General features: G+C 46.5%; 1 protein-coding gene across 1 annotated transcript in view; it reads left to right on the top strand.

Moving 5' to 3' along the window:
* Window positions 1-17,936, top strand: part of LOC142587916 (dnaJ homolog subfamily B member 14) — a 108,614-nt gene that overhangs the window by 26,875 nt on the left and 63,803 nt on the right. The window contains exon 4 of the mRNA XM_075699289.1: window positions 12,709-12,762. Within this exon, the coding sequence (XP_075555404.1) occupies window positions 12,709-12,762 (54 nt within the window). The remainder of the gene's footprint in view (window positions 1-12,708; window positions 12,763-17,936) is intronic.

Here is a 17,936-nt window from a genome sequence, read left to right on the forward strand (position 1 = left end):
TTTCAGGCTTCCTCCGTTCCTGATAGCATGTTGCTGTCAGCTGTCTTGCGCTTGTTGATTAACTTGGAAAGTTCTGCCAGTTCTAATCTAGTTGTAGAGTTAGAGGCTTTCATACATTGGTGTTTCTTGATCATATCTTTCGTCTCCTGCGATAGCTTACTGGTATCCTGTCTAACGGAGTTACCACAGACTTCTATTGTGCACTCCTTAATGATGCCCATAAGATTGTCGTTCATTGCTTCAACACTAAGGTCCTCTTCCTGAGTTAAAGCCGAATACCTGTTCTGTAGCTTGATCCAGAATTCCTCTATTTTCCCTCTTACCGCTAACTCATTGATCGGCTTCTTATGTACCAGTTTCTTCCGTTCCCTCCAAGTCTCTGCTAATTCGAGTTCTTACCATATTATGGTCACTGCAGCGCACCTTGCCGAGCACGTCCACATCTTGTATGATGCCAGGGTTAGCGCAGAGTATAAAGTATAAATGGACTTGAAAGCGCGAATAATGCCCTGGTCCAATGGCTGCAGCTTCGACGTCGTGTTCGGCGGCAAAAAATGAATTTCAATACTGCTCAGCTGGACATCTGTGTGGTGTGCTGTGCAATTGTCGACGATGAGGCAAACCTTCCAGCCTTGACGCGCCAGCTCAGAGTCCCATGCCTTCAACCATTTTTGGAATATATCCCGAGTCATCCACGATTTCTTGTTCCAGGCATATGTAACCGGAACGCTGGGGCAGTTGCGCATGCACCTCGGGGTTTGAAATTTGCCAATGACCAGCGGCCGCAGCTTCGTGCTTCCGTCCATATTAGCAGCCAACAGAACTGTGATATGTGCCTTGCCTTGCTTGCTACCATGGCACTTGTCTCTGCGGGTGTCGAGCGTTTGTCGTGGAAGCATTTGCCAAAACAGGCTTGTTTCGTCAGCATTAAATATCTGATTGGGCTCATACTTGGCGAGAATCTGAGGCCACTCTTGTTCAAGCCACTTCTTGATCTCGCCTTCATTGGCGTCCTCACTTTCCCCTGCGACTGTCTTCCCGACAGTGTTAAAGCGGACCTTAAAACGTTGCAGCCAACCGCTGCTGGCGTTAAAGTTCTCAGCGCCGAGAATGAACGCCAAGTTCTTGGCCTTCTGCTGTAGCATTGGTCCCTATAAAAGAATATTCCGTGCCCTTACGTCGATATACCATTTGTACAGCGCCTTCTCGGCGTCTTCAAAGGCAGCTTTGCGCACCTGCCGCGCGCCTGAGTGCTGGTTCTGTTCCGCCTTGGCCTTTATGTCACTCTTGTTTTCCAGCAGATTGCTCAAGGTACTCCTTGGGATGTTGAAAGCTTCGGCGACGCTCGACTTTTCTCCATTTTCAACACGCTGTACCACTTCCAATTTCGCAGCAAATGTCAGGGACGTCCGCTTCTTCACGTTTGCAGCCATCACACCAACCACGATAGGCCTAAGCCACACACACACTAACAACGACTGGCGTAGCACAAGCGGCAGCACCGAGACCATAGAGTTTCTTACTACATTACCTAGAGGGAAATCTGGCGCTGCTGCGCTGTGGTACGCATGGGAATGCCGGTATATTGTGACTTCGGATTGGCATCGTTCTCGGAGAGACAGGACACCTTGAAGACGCGCTTGGCAAGCACCGTTCCGTCTGTCGCAATGATTCATTTTCTACTAGAACAACACGTGAAAAGCTGTTTTGGTTTTATTATTATGCAAAAACATGTTTTGTTTAACTGTGAGAACTTGTTATTGCGTGTATGATTATATGTTACGTAAAAAGTATCAGCGGGCCGCTAAAGTTGGAGGACAGACGACAAGATTCGCGATCGCTTTGAGACAGTTTGTCGTCTGTCCTTGCTTTTCTTCGCTTGGTCATGCATTGTAGGTGAGTGAAGATGCAATATGCGTGAATGGAAACATTTTATGAAGATTTTACTTTGAGAATGCGTTATCTGTGTAGCCATATCCACGTTTTAGACGAAGCCTCGTACAACACCAGCCAACACAAGCCTCGCAGACACATATACCGTCATTCCCATGATGGCACGGTGCCCCCTTAAGAAACTTCCATAGACGGTGGCGCCAGATTTCCCTCTAGATGTTATGGTGAGAAACTCTATGACCGAGACGCACGTGTCGTTGACGTTGTCAAACTAGCCAACCTGGCCAAGCCACGGCCACGCCAAGCCGCCGCTACGTTCAAACGGCGCCCTCGGCGCAACTGATGTGGGCAGCTGTCGTACGCAGCAGTCTGGAACGCCCATCGCGCCGCCACTATCTTCGAGAGTGTTGCGGGAAAGTTCGCCTCCTGTCAACAGAGCGCACTTGGTCTGGGGCGGCGGACTTCGATATATCCATTTTACATCCGGCCCCGTTCGAAATGAAAAATTAAAAATGCAAGCGATTTTCCACGTGATATAAAAAGTGTTCGATATACGCAATAATTTGATATATCCGTGTTCGATATATAGAGGTTTGACTGTATTTACTTCGCGCTACGAAAGTTTACTTTCGTTTGATGCCGCGGCGGCCTAGCAGTGATGACAGCGGCCTCAAACTTACTGGAGCTGCAAGCCAGCTTTTCAACCAGCCCCCTCTTCTCGGCAAACACTCGCATTGCAGATTCCGCGTTAGTGTTGCATATTCTCCGTACGCGGGCGCGGTAGCGCTGCAGAAGTTGCGGGGCACCTATTCATTGCGGGGTGCTGTTGTCGTCGCGACGATTGCATTCGTGAGGCTGACGTAATGCGCAGCTTCTGTCACTGTTGGGCTTGAATCGCCTGTGCTGTCGCTTTCCATCTGATCCTTATCACTGTCGCTAGGCGACACTTCGGCAAAACAGAGGCAATGATGGTGAAAAGTTGAACCTTGCAGCCGACATCTCTTTGCGGTCGTAGCAGCGCTGCCGAGCAACTTCTTCACTTTCCAAATGCTACACACCGTAGTCAACAGTAGACCCATGTTGTGTGCCAGCGCCCACTTCTTCGTGTCATGTTCGACAGCACGAACGATGTCTAATTTTTCTTCTACGCTGAGCATCTGGCGTCTTTTTTATCCGAGCTTTGGCATGACGCGAGTCCTAGCTTACACGACGCCACAACGCTCTCTGGGACAGCATAGAATAAAGAACCAACTGGGGACAGCGCCGAAATGATGTTGATGTTTATATGGCTTCACATGCAAATGCACAGGGCGCTTGGAGGCAGTTGTTCAGATCTCTGAGGCTTGTTGTTCTGCCGGGCCGCCCGATGGAGGCAAAGCACCACCATGTTTGCGCGACGAAAAGTGGAAACACTATGTGTTAAATGATACGTACGCACTAAGCTTGGTACGGTTTATGCGGATGCAAAACACATTACCGTATTTACTCGCATAATGATCGCACTCGCGTAATGATCGCACCCCTGAATTTTGTCGTCAAAATTCGATTTTTTTTATTTCCCGTGTAATGATCGCACCCTGAACTTGCCGCAGCGATATGTCGTGTGCCAAGTCTAGCTAATAATGATCGCGCTTACCATCTGTCGAATGCTACGCGAACGACTCGTCTGCACGCACCAAACATGCTTAAGTAGATGCCTCATTTCATTACTTTCATCACTTTCAACACAACCAAACTTGCCTTTATTATGGGTAGGCTTTATAATGGTTGTAGTCAACAAAAACAAAAAAGGCGCCTTTCGATTCTTTTCATCTGCACTCGTGAGCGCCCAACAAATCGCGCGCGGCAATGATAGTAGCCACGTTTACACTGATACGTTAAAAGTGTACCCTGTTCATACGCCAACGCTTGTAACACAGCTAAGATATTCGCCCACCCTTAGCAGAAACGTGCCGTGTTAGGATAGTAGTGAAAACAGGTGCCGCAGTTTCCGCAGCACGCCGGCCATGGCTTTCTGTCACTGGCACCTAAGCGCGCCCATCTGTTTCTGTCCCCTCAAAGTGGACATGGCTACGTTATTGCCGCAAACTTGCCGATATTAATGATATTATTCATCACTGACACGGAAGAAACTGTTTCAATGCACCTAATGTACTCACGAGAAGAAAAAAAAAGATCGCGTTCGGCGCGTTCGGCTTGCTCCGCCGGCCGCCATTTTTGTTGTGGTGTCCCGCACCCGCATCCCGCAGCAAACGCGGGACGAAAAAAAAAAATTTAACCCGCGTAATGATCGCACCCCTGAATTTGCGTCACTTTTTTCTGACAAAAAAGTGCGATCATTATGCGAGTAAATACGGTATGTTCAATGGCTGCTGAGTCAGGGATTTGACTTTATTACTTTTAATACGAAACTACTGTTTAAGCGGGTACGGTTTAATGAGGTTTTACTGTATACATTCGAACCCACTTATGGCAATACCGGTTTTAACAATATATCAGTTGTAACAATAAAAACCAGCTGCATCGTAAATTTTTTATGGTTTCCATAGTGAAATAACCTGCTTGCTACAATGCCCCAATGCCGCTTTATTGGATGAATTCAGCTGCTGGGTGTCCGAGCCAAAAGGTAGGGAAATGCGAAATCCTTGAAAAGAAAAAACAGAAAACAAGAAATTCGAGCCACTGCACGATGGGCCGCTGCTCCAACAGCCATCGCATGCTCATTTTCCAGCCATCTCCGCGCGCCTCTCTCCTGTCACCCTTCCACCCCTTCGAACACGAATGGGCTACGCCCATAGCTCTACGCCGCCCTGCCCTCCTAAACACTAATGGACTGCACCAACTGCGCTGCTCGCAGTTTGCTCACGTGTTGCTTTGCTGGCTCCTCACTCAGCACAGTTCTGCAAACAGCTTAATCATTTGCGTTCGTCTTTGTTGGTTGCGTCGAAATTGTACCTGGCCATGCAGCTTCTCAGCCTTGTTCGACTCTCTGACGAAACGGAAGATGGCTGATCCGCCTGCTGATCATCGGCAATGCATGATGTTGCCAGTGAAAAGAAAGTGCACGACTATAGGTTTGGAAACTAAGTGCTTCTAACCGATGAGGCGATGGTTGCGAACGTGCTTGCATCAGATAGTGACGGCGACGATGGCAGCGATGATGTGGTAGGGCAGGCTGCCTCAACGTTGTCCTCACAGGAGGCCCCGCAGATGGTTCAGTCCCTTCGGGACTTCGTTGTCACGAAGAACCTTCTGCTACGGCACTACGTGGAGCACCTAGATGCCTTGGAGGAGGAGGTCGGCAAGCTTCATGTAAAGCATGCAAGGCTGGCGGACAGGGTTTTCTCATGCAAGCCGGTGAGAAGTACGTGGCAAGGTGCTTGTGGCGATCTTGCCTCAGCATTTCTTATGGATTTCTCAAGCTCTGACAGGCTGCTGCAGCAACCCTGGGGCCACCAAAGTGATGCCTGGGCAATGTTTGCATATCGCTTGCCACCCGTGATCCCTCTTTGCAGTTGTTATAGCAGTGCCGTTCTTTAACGCCAACAGCCGTGACTTGTTACACACGATTGGAGCGCCCAGGAAGCAGTTAAACGAGTGAACACAATTGTCAGCCGGATGGAGGAAGGTGGTGGGGAGGGGCGCTGGCCTCCCTGTCATTATAGTTTTCTCACAACAGCTCTGCCATCCCTCTAGTTTGAGTTTTCATGCAACCCCATTATAACAATTATCGGTTATAACGATGGAATTTTTGTGGCACTTGAAAATTGTTATAAGTGGGGTTCGACTGTAGTGTCAGTCATCACCCTTTCCCAATGCGAAGTTTTTTATCCAACTTGCTCTCCAATGTGCGTTGTCTGCTTTTTTCGCAATAAGATAAAATCATACATTGCTGTCTTCCCACTGCTATGACACACATAATGGTACACAACAAGTCTTTTGACATCCATATATTTTACCCAGCGTGGTTGCTCAGTGGCTATAGTGTTGGGCTGCTGAGCACAAGGTCGCGGGATCGAATCCCGGCCACGGCGGCTGCATTTTGATGGGGGCGAAATGCGAAAACACCCGTGTACTTAAATTTAGGTGCACATTAAAGAACCCCAGGTCAAAATTTCCGGAGTCCTCCACTCCGGTATGCCTCATAATCAGAAAGTGGTTTTGGCACATAAAACCCCATAATTTATTTTATTTACATCCATATATTTTCATTTTTGGGGTTGTGTGTGACGGCATCAAGACGATTTTAGAAGTATGAGGCATTCGGTGTGTGCCGTGATAGGACGCGCTCTTTTGCTTCAAGCTTGAACCTGGATGGGCTGTTTCTTGGCATGGTTGCTATGGGGCAGGCAATTAGTTGGAGTTGCCAATAACCTCCATTCTGTGAATCCAGCTTTGTCAGCATCAACGAAGAATGGAGGAACAGAGCTGCTGGCTGAAAATATGACATGGATGAGTCGCATATTCCGTGAATGGAGACCGTTTTTGCAAAGATTGGAGCGTTGTTGCATGTGGTTATTTTCACAGATTATATGTGCCTATATATATATATATATATATTTTGCTTCTGGGCTGTAGTAATTGAGGATATGAGTTATTCACGGTGGCAGGTTATATGCAGGAAAATACGGTGTATATATTTCTTCTTTTTTTTTTTCTGGGATACCATTATTTTTTTCAGGCTTAGCATGTATTAAGCCAGCAGGTTAGTTTTATTCACATATTACAGTCTTGTTAAAATGTCAGCCCTGTAATTTGTATTTGAGGCTGCAGCTACGTCTTTTTTTTTCTTTCACGTTGAAAAAGTCTGTTTGTATGAACCATCATTGCTTCCCCGCAGGGGCGTCTGCGTAAGCAGGCGTCTGGTGTGTTGCGACACCACGTACCCGAGCACACGAGGGTCGGCCCCTCCCGCGTGTAGCCGTGCGCGGCCTAGCCGTGTCCGGGGAAAGGGGGATCCTGGGGGTTGAGCCGATGCCGGGTGTTCGGACCTTTAAGGCCCCTCGGTGGAGGCAACACACCTCTTTGGCCTCTGCTTCACGTAGACGGAACCCCCAGACTGACCCACCCGAGGGAAATCGGCAGTCGCCTTTTCCTGTCCTCCTCTCCAATCTTTGTCTTTCTCTCTCGCCTTTTTCAGCTTTCCTGTCTTCTCATCACTTCTCCTGACTTCCTAGTTTCCCGGCGGCAAGGGTTAATCTTGTGTAGCTAGCCAGCCTTGGTTATGCTGTATTTGGTTATAGCAGCGATGTACGGCTGGCGTTGGCAGGGTTTCTCTAGCAGGAACTCCTGTCACGTCCCCCTGTTGGGCTCCATGGTGGGTGGTCGGCATCGCGGCCGAAAACCCTGCTGTACTTATGGAAAACGCTTTTCCTAAACTCCCTGATCGCCCTCACAAACGAGGGCGCACCGAAGAGGTCTTTCAGTTTTTCGGACACCAAGTCCACAATTTTCCTCGTTTTCATGTGATCCACGCAGAAAAGCCAGCTAAACAAGTGCGAACAATCTCCCCGTTCCTTGTATCTAAGTCTCTTACCGAAGTTTTTGGTCCAGGATATAAGGTGTCGAGGATGGCTAGCGGAGACCTCCTTTTGGAGCTCCGCGATCAGAAGCAATTTGAAAAACTGCCTCAGCTAGTATCATTTGGGGAGACCCAAGTAGTAGTAACCCCGCACCGCACGATGAATACCTCCCGCGGCGTTGTCTTGGACGATGATTTGCTGGAGCTCACTGAGGCTGAGCTCTTGGAGGGCTTCAGTGAACAGAATGTTATAAATGTCAAAAGAATTAAGATGAGGCGAGATGGTAAAGGAATTGCGACCAAACACCTAATACTCACCTTCAATTCAAGTGTCCTGCCCGAGTCAATCGAGGCAGGGTACATCAAGCTCCGTGTAAGACCGTACGTGCCAAATCCCCTCCGATGTTTCAAGTGCCAGCGCTTCGGTCACAGCTCGCAGAGCTGCCAAGGCCGCCAAACCTGTGTGAAGTGCAGTGCCCACGAACATACTTCTGAAGCTTGCGTGAGCACTCTTCATTGTGTAAACTGTGAAGGGGAGCACGCCCCATACTCGCGGTCGTGCCCGTCCTGGAAAAAAGAGAAAGAAATAGTCACAATCAAAGTTCAGGAAAACATAAGTTTCAAAGAGGCACGTGGGTGGGTAGCATACCTGCCAAAGAAAAGCTTTGCCGATGTGGTGCGTCAGGGGGCAGCGCCACAACGGTCTCCGGCGGCTGTCCGACCCACACCCAGTGAGGCGGCAGTGACGCCATCCGCTCCCCCGGCGGCTGCAGCTGACGCTGCTACGCCAACACAGCAGACGAGGCCATCGACCCCGAAGGTGGGCGCAGCCGAGGCTGCCCCAACCTCCCCGGCCCCTCCCAGTGCTGGCAACAGCCAGCGCAGCCAAATCCCGCAGGGTGCCCCATCGGCCTCCGGGCTGGTGGGCGCAAGGGTCTTGCCTTCCGAGGCAGGACTCACTCGGAAAACTTCTCGCTCTCAAGAGCACGTGTCCGGCGCCTCGCTAGAGGCAATGGACACTACACCTGTCCTCAAGGCGCACCAAACGCCTAAGGAGCGGCTAGGCTCCCTCGAACGCTCCAGAAACGGCAGAACCCCCGTTACAGGTCCTCGAAAGAGCTCTGTAACCTAAGACATCACTTCCGTTTCCGTAAACACAGCACCAATTTTCTTTAAATATGGATACGCAAATCATACAATGGAATGTCAGAGGTCTTCTAAGGAATCTTGATGGCGTGCAAGAACTCATCCATAAACACAATCCAAAAGTGTTGTGTTTACAGGAAACACACTTAAAACCAAAACACACAAATTTTCTTCGACAGCACATTACTTTTCGCAAAGATCGCGATGATGCTGTCGCATCATCGGGCGGTGTTGCAATTATAATTCAAAAAAGCATAGCCTGTCAACGTTTGCAGCTACGAACGGCCCTTGAGGCAGTGGCGGTTCGCATTATTCTGCTAAACAAACTTATCACTATTTGCTCACTTTATATACCCCCACATTATAAACTAAGCAAACATGAATTTCAATCCTTTATTGATGAATTGCCAGAACCCTATGTTATTCTTGGCGATTTCAATGCACATAACTACCTGTGGGGCGACCCTCGTATAGATGCGCGAGGACGTCTTGTCGAACAGTTCCTTCTTTCTTCTGGTGCTTGTCTGTTGAATAAAAAGGAACACACATATTACTCTCTTGCAAACAGAACCTATTCTTCCATAGACCTTAGCATAGTCTCCCCGTCTGTACTGCCTGAACTTGAATGGGAAGTTACCGACAACCCTTACGGCAGTGACCACTTCACTATACTGCTAAGATCACCTAAAGAAAACGAATATCCACCACATGCTCCTAGGTGGAAGATTGAGGCAGCTGACTGGGAGAAATTTCGATCTCTTACTAGTATCTCGTGGGCTGACATGTCTTTGCTAGGAATTGATGCTGCAGTGGAGTTTTTCACAGCCTCCATAATAGATGCCGCATATAAATGCATATCACAAGTAAATGGGTTGGCATGTAAACGGCGTGTCCCGTGGTGGAACGACGATTGTAGGATCGCTCGTAAGAAACAAAACAAAGCGTGGGGGTTGCTACGCGCTTCTCCCACTGCGGAAAATCTTATTAACTTTAAAAAAGCAAAATCCGAAGGCAGGAGAACGCGTTGACAGGCCAGAAGGGAGAGTTGGCAGAAGTTTTTATCGGGTATCAACACGTATACAGATGAGGCCAAAGTCTGGAGCAAGGTAAATAGCATAAGAGGGTGACAAATATACTCCCTCCCTTTGGTAAACACACAAGGCGATACCCTGCAAGACCAGGCTGATGGTCTGGGTGAACACTTCGAGCGCGTGTCCAGCTCCACTCACTATTCGGAGAACTTTGTGAAATATAAAGCTATAGAACTCAAGCCTCTGAATCGGAAATGCACGCCAAATGATCTTTATAATTGCCCTTTTACCATTGCTGAACTTAAAGCTTCCTTATCAGCATGTTGGAGCTCTGCACCGGGCCCCGATAGAATCATGTATGATATGATTAAGCACCTACACTCTGACACACAAATCACGCTACTAACACTTCTCAATAATATCTGGGCTGCTGGTTATCTTCCATCAAAATGGAAGGAGGCTATTGTAATCCCTGTTTTAAAGCATGGTAAAGACACTTTATTGCTTACTAGCTACCGACCTATAGCGCTTACGAGCTGCCTCTGTAAGCTCTTTGATAAAATGATCAATCGCCGTCTCGTACATCTCCTAGAGTCCAGTAAAATGCTTGAGCCATTTCAATGTGGTTTTCGGGAAGGGCGATCTACAGCCGACCATCTTGTGCGCATCGAAGTGAGCATTCGCGATGCCTTCGTGCACAAGCAGTCTTTCTTATCTGTATTTCTGGATATGGAAAAAGCGTACGACACAACCTGGCAGTACGGAATCCTGCGCCATCTTTCCGCGCTAGGTATCCGCGGCAATATGTTAAATATTATAGATAGCTACCTAGGGAACCGTACATTTCGAGTGAAAATTGGTCCTGCACTGTCACGTACATTCATACAGGAAACTGGGGTACCCCAGAGTGGCGTACTCAGCTGCATGCTCTTTGTCGTAAAGCTGAACACGCTTCGTGCATCTTTACCACCAGCTATTTTCTATTCCGTCCACGTACACGATATACAAATAGGTTTCAAATCCTGCAACCTCACAGTCTGCGAGAGACAGGTACAGCATGGTTTGAACAAAGTGTCACAGTGGGCGGAGAAAAATGGATTTAAAATAAATCCCCACAAGAGTTCTTGTGTTTTGTTTACAAGAAAGAGAGGCGTGGTTCCGGATCCTTGCTTAGAACTGTGTGGACAACGGATACCTGTAAACAAAGAACACAAATTTCTGGGTGTTATACTTGACAATAGACTCACTTTCATCCCACACATTAAACATCTTAAAGAAAAATGTCTGAAAACAATGAACCTTATCAAACTCCTATCGCAGACTACATGGGGTAGTGACAGGAAGTGTTTAATGAACCTATACAAGAGCCTGATTCGGTCATGATTAGATTATGGTGCCATGATCTATCATTCTGCCGCCCCGAGCGCGCTAAAGATGCTAGACCCTGTTCACCATCTAGGTATCCGTTTAGCCACGGGCGCTTTCAGAACAAGCCTGATTGAAAGCTTATATGCCGAATCGAATGAATGGTCTCTCCACCTACTGAGATCATACATCAGCTTTACATATCTCCTTAAAGTACGTTCTAATCCTGAACATCCATGTTTTGATACCGTTACCGATACGACGTGTGCTACACTTTTCAGTAATCGTCCCTCCATAAGACAGCCTTTCTCGCTGCGTGTGAAGGAGCTTAGCGATGAAATGCATATCCCACTCCTCAAGCATCACTTAATGCACCTAACCAAGCTCTTACCTCCTTGGGAGTGGCAGGTGACACAATGCGACATATCCTTTATAAAAGTATAAAAGTCCTAGAACTTCAGTACAAACACTCCTGCGCAGAGTTCTACACAGATGCTTCGAAGTCAAATGCCGGGGTATCCTATGCAGCCGTCGGCCCATCCTTCTCGGAATCCGGTGTACTGCATCCGGAAACAAGCATCTTTACGGCAGAGGCCTACGCATTACTCTCTGCTGTGAAGCATATGAGAAGATCAAAACTTCCAAAAGCAGCGATCTATACAGACTCTCTAAGCGTCGTGAAGGCCCTAATGTCACTCTACAAACATAAAAATCCCGTATTCAATGAACTGTATTCGGTATTGTGTAAAGCGTACTCATCCAACCAGAATATCATAATATGCTGGGTCCCTGGCCATAGGGGAATCGAAGGTAACGTTCTCGCGGACAAGATGGCCACGTCAATCACATCGCAAGCTGTTAACCCTACCGCTGATGTGCCTGTCACAGATCTGAGGCCTTTCCTACGAAATAAACTGCGAAATCACTGGCAGTGCACGTGGGACGCGCAAACAAATGACAAACTGCACGTTATAAAGCCCCAGTTAGGTTTTTGGCCTTCCCCAACAAAATCTCGGCGAATAGATGTCCTATTCTGCCGCCTCAGAATAGGACACACATTTGGCACCCATAATTATCTGCTTACTGGAAGTGAACCTCCAACCTGTGGTAGATGCGGGGAGAGGCTGACCGTGCTCCACGTCCTTCTGGAGTGTCGGGAAGCCGAATCTGAAAGAATGAGACATTTTTCCTTAGCATACAGGCAGCACATTCCTCTTCATCCTGTAATGTTCCTCGGTCCAGAACCGTTTTTTAATACAGACACAGTCCTAGGTTTCCTAAGAGATGTGGTCTTACATGTTATTAGTCCCATGCATTCGTAGCGCTTCCTCACTTTAGAGGATACCGCTGTGATAATTGTTTGCATAGCACATGCCTCCAGGCCCTTGTGTTTCAAGGGCTCTAAGGAGGCAGTAGTGCTCTAGGATTCCTTATAATCAGATGTATTTTACCTATCGTATCATTCTTTTTAAATGCATCTAAATGTTCATAGTAGAAGTCATACGTCATCGCCATAATTTTATTATTATACAGATTTTATGCACTTTAGAGCGTATATTTTAAGGCCCCTTTACAGCCACGTCACACCAATTTCATAGTAATGATAATTACACTGCGAACCCACTACCACAGACATGGCGCTCTTTGGTCATACCTGGCCCTTGCGCCATAAAACCCCATACATCATCATCATCATCATTGCTTCTACTGCTGAAGTGCTAACTACATGCGTACTATTTATTTTCTTACCAGGAGACATATCTCCAGAGGAGCTTTTCAACATGTTCTTCGGAAATGCCTTTTCAAGTGAGTTATTTTTTTGTGATGTTTTTTTGTGAGTGAGCGATTATTTTGCTTTTGTGATATTTTTGTAACTGTAACACCATGTACTTGGTATCCAAACTCTATTTGCTTTTGAAATTCGTAAAGTATCTTGCCCAATATAAAATGCTTATTCAGTTATAAGGCAGGCACAATTATAAAGCGAGCATGTAGCTGGTGCACCCCAATAAATGAAAATGCAGTATACACAGTAATATAAGGTGGTACAACAGACTCAGAAAGTCTAGTTCATTCGTTGCATTTCCGGAAAGAAGGCAACTGCACAAAGGCACCTTCTTATTATTTACTTCCAGGCAACATTCATGAACTAGTCTCTTATACCTCAGTATTTTATTTGTTGCTCTAGTGACGCACTAAGTTGCAAGCAGCAGGGAAATATATTTAAACTTGTTTTGAATCATTGGGTCTTTAGGGCTTCAGGTAATCCCTTTGTATCAAATGGTGTAATCAAGTCATACAGGCTTGCTATGCAGGTGTCTTAACCTAAAAAAAAAAAAAAGTCTCGTAAAATTTAAAGCTAAAATAAATAGAAAATAAACATTTAAAACTAAAATTATATTTGGCGAATTGTTTACTTTCTGGCACGTTCCACAACTTCTTTCCACCAACTGTTGGCAAGTCACTTCATTCTCTTGAGGACCCATTGATGATGGTGATCAAAGGCATTCCCTTTGTATTGGCCAGTTTTAACAATATTTTTCCATTTGGAAAAATTAATTGCTGTGACTTGCAGTGGCCATGCAAAACTATATCTCTGAAGATATGGCACAGCTTCGGCCATATTGTAATAACCGAATCTTTCACATATGACAGGAGGTGGGGTTTGACATTGGGGTTCATGATTTATAAGTAATATGAGGTTAAGGAAAAAGCTTGCAGTAGAATAAATATGGTTATAAACCTTGCTTTTTACAGTCAGTGGCTGTAAAAATTTTAAGCAAAGCAAAATAGGTATAGCATGAAAACGGATATGTAAACTGAGAATGCTTTCTTAGTGTCTTTAGAATGGAAACAGTGCGAATAACGGGACAAGAAAGATAGACAGTGCTGACTTGCAACTGAAGATTTATTTTGCATGCATCAAAATATATACAGAGAAAGATAGGGAGTTAGGACCAGGGATGACAGGATAACAAGCAAAAAGAAAAAAAATACAAAAAAAACAATGTTCACAAAACAAAGGGTGTGACAGACGAGGTCAGAAAGCAGGGTAGAAAAATGAATAAAGTAGGAAAGCAAAAAGCTGTTTTCGTGCTAATTTAATTGACCATGTGGGCAACTTGTTTGTGCGAAAAAAAATACCGAATGTTTGCTCCATCACATGTTCCTTTTGCATTGAATCATGTAGGCTGGTCTTTGTGTCCAAAAGGAAAATGGGCCTTGCTGAACTCTCAGAAGGCCACAGTGTAAGGCAAGGTTGCTGCTTGGGTTGCAACCATGCCACTAATTTCTGGACGAAGCTTGTGTGTTTTCTGGGATGGTGCGGGGAGGGGGGGAGGGGGGGTCTGTGTTGGTACTTTGCTTCTCAAGTGCAAAAAGCCTTCCTTCCATGCACATCTTGCACTCAAAGCTTGTGCAGTGGAGAATTGTGGCTACAGCCTTAGGGAATGTGATCTTGAGGTTTTGTTGCCACAAAATCTAGGCAAGCTTTGTCCAGAGCTTAGTGGCATCGCGCTTTTCGAACCACATTCTGCACCGTGCTGCTGAAAAGCTACTCACCATGTGCCCGCTAAGTGGAGGCCACAGTCACAAGGAAAACAAGGATAACTGCAGTATTGTTATCATGCCTTGTGTTCACAGGGCGTTACATTTGTTTAAATTGTTCACTAGAAAGGTTGGAGTACGCCATTGTCTTCTCAGCACCACACTATTCGGGACACCTGGGCAGGGAGGTGAACGACAAGTCAAGGTAGCCTGCTCCTGCTACGCAAAGCATGCGACTGTTTTTTGTCCTGTGCTGCATGAAAGTGGTGTGTCAAATACTGCCGTCTTGCAATCACTCATACATAGAGCTGATGGAACGGTGCTTCAGTGACCCTTCTCGGGGAGCACGCAAGCTTCCTGAAGGCTACCTAAAGCAGCAACTATGCCTTACACTGTTGCTCTGGCGGATGCCATCCCCTAGTTTAGCCAGACGCTTTTTTTCTTTTCTTTTTTGACATAGAGACCAGCACACACGAGATAGTCAAGGCCTACATGATTCAGTGCGACAGGAAGAGGTTGCCTACATGGGCAAATAAATTAGCAGCCAAACAGTCTTTTTTTTTTCTTTTCCTATTTCCTTAATTTTTCCACACCTCGCCCTCTTTCCTCTTGTCTGTAGTGCCCTTTGTACAAAGAGCTCAAAACCTCATGCAAAGCCAGGCATTGTCACCGTCTCTTGCTGTGGCGCCATCTCTTTTTTTGTTGCTGCCACAGCCAAGAGCATCATGAATAGCACATTGCCTGCAAAAATGTGCCTTCATTGTTTGCGAACAGCTGAGCTCTGCACCAGACATAACACGCAAATTGAAGTTTGTATTCTCGATCACTCAGAAATATTTTCACATTTCTGTGATTTAACGTCCAGCGTTCAAATGCCTCACTAGAATGACAAGCATCTTGCCAATGTGCTCGAGAACTGTGCAATGTGAAAATAACACCAATGGGAGATGTACCATACCTTTCATCACATCCACTCTTTCCATTACAGCCAATCACTGTGCATCGAAAGGGATATCGCTGAGAGGGGCATTAGAGAAAATACAACCTCTGTTATGGTGGGAGAAGTGTAACCTTGCCAGTAGTACAGTAAAACCTTGATAATTCGGACTCGTCCTTTGGTCCCAGCAGATGTATGCAACGAAACTCTTGTTAATTCGGATGTATTTGGCCGCACATTGGTTAATTCGGACAACTCTCGGAGCTCAGCGAGTGCGGAGCGCAGCAAACGTAATACGCAAAAGAGCAATAACGGCGTTAGCATCTACTGAAATGAAGCAGTGGAATTCGAGTCGCCATAGTCATCAGTGGAAGTCTTAAGTGAATGACAGCAACGCCAGAACCCTTCATTCTTATTTGTGCCTTTAACACCTTTATTCTTGCGTTTAGTGCCGTGCATAACACCGCGTTGGCTGCATGCCTTCATGACTGCGTAGTCATCGTCCATGATCGCGTCGATAGTGGCCATGGTTTCATCCACAACAGCTGGTTGCAGCAAACAGCAGTTTTGTTTCAAATGGGTACGCTCATCGGCTGCGTGCCTTCATAACTGCGTAGTTGCCATCCATGATCGTGTTGATAGCTACTTTCATTTCGTCCGCAGTTGTTGCAATTTCGTTTTGACTCGGTGCGTGCTTGGGCCACACGCCTTCAGAACTGCAAGGTAGCCGTCCATGATCGCACCGACAGCGACTGCGGTTTTTTCCACAGGGGTTGTGGCAAACAGTAGATTCGTTTTTACTCAGTGCAAAGGTTGAGGATGAAGAGCACCGCCTTCATCGCAATGGGCGGAAATTTGGTAACACTGCCGAAAAATGTCTCAGATTCAGGCGCGTGCTCTGAAGGAAGTCGCAAGGCCTTCGCCGCTACAAGCGCTAATCAGTCACGAGATGACGAGAATTACAGGTTCGGCACTGCTCTTGTGCAAAATAGAAACAGGATTGCTGATTCATTCAGTAAATAAAAGCGCGTTGACATAGTAAGCATTTGTTTTTCTTGATACCCTCGATAATTCGACATTCGGTTATTCCGGACATCTTTTTCGGTCCTGTGAAATCCGAATTAACGAGGTTTTACTGTACGTACAAAATAGTCTTCATTACGAAGGGCTTGAACAAACTTGCATCTTCCTGAAAGGACCCCAAACAACCTTCAACATTTTTTTTTTGCACATTTCAAACGCACATATTGTGTAGGGAATGGAGTGACCATCATCTTTGGTGAAGGCAGTAGTGCTACACGCCACGGGAACGCCACAAATTTAAAAAAAATAATAATCTCGGGCTTCATTCCTGGCATTTCTGGGGCCTCCTTCGCACATTGTGATGTCAACAGGGCGCTTGCTCCAAGTGACGTTAGCAGGGTAAAAGCTGTCGATTGGTCGGTTGTTGAGGGACGAGAGTACCAGTGTGATCAGAACCGATTGTGTATTGCGAGAATGGAGAGGGGCTTGCCAGTCGTGCGCCACCAAACCTTTCATGATGCTTCCATTCAGTCGTCTGATTAAGGGTGGACAATGGAGGAGCCTTTTTTCTTGAGTGCTGATGCGACCCGTAGCATTCGCTATACTGCATGGAGTTCTTGAGCGTATGTGGCAAATAGAGAGCACGAGTGGGGAGGGTACCGAAGGAGAGTGAGAAACTGCGGCAGATGCATACTCGTTCATCCGACTCCTGTAACTTTGGTATTACTGCACTATTCCAAAAAATTTATTGCGGCTCTATGTTCATTGCAGACTAGTATATGTCAGCCACTATGCAACTTAATTTTTGAGCTTGGGGTGGTTTAGGGGGCCCTTGAAGGCCTGCAAAAGGCTACATTTGCATCAGCTAAAGCTATCTATGCACTGAGGAAAGTGATTGAGAGATCAGATGGAGCAGGTTGCTTATTATTATATGGTGAAGAGTTCAACAAAAACTCTTCTGGTTAGGTATTATACTATAAAAAACACAAAGGCTCTTAGTCACAGGCCAAGTTGAAAGTTGACGTTTGGGTTCTTTCTTCAAACTGAAAAAAACCAGGGGTGGGACTCTTGTACCAATTGCGCCATTTCTTTACAAATGCAATTTCCTGTGCCAAATTGTGCCATATATAGAAAATTGACCGAAATGATGCCACACTACACCAGAATGGCTTCGGCATGTGTGCTCCGGCAGTGGCAGCGAATAGTGAGCGGATTCATTCTCTAAAAAAGAGTGCAGCCATTGACATTCCGCACACTGTGCAATGGCGCTTTTCCCGCACAGTTTCTCGTAATTTTTGCGCTTATTACACTGGACCTTTCGGCACTTTAGCAAGGATTTAGCAAGTAGATGGCGTGTGCTTGGCCTCTTTCGGCTGTCGTCACTGCTGTCGGAATGGCCAGGGCAGCTATATTTAGTGTGTGCTGGAATACGGTTGAGTGGGCTGAGCTGTGCAGTGCTCCCTAGCTGAAACGC

The sequence above is a fragment of the Dermacentor variabilis genome, chromosome 1, assembly GCF_050947875.1.
Source record: "Dermacentor variabilis isolate Ectoservices chromosome 1, ASM5094787v1, whole genome shotgun sequence".
NCBI classification, from domain to species: Eukaryota; Metazoa; Arthropoda; class Arachnida; order Ixodida; family Ixodidae; genus Dermacentor; species Dermacentor variabilis.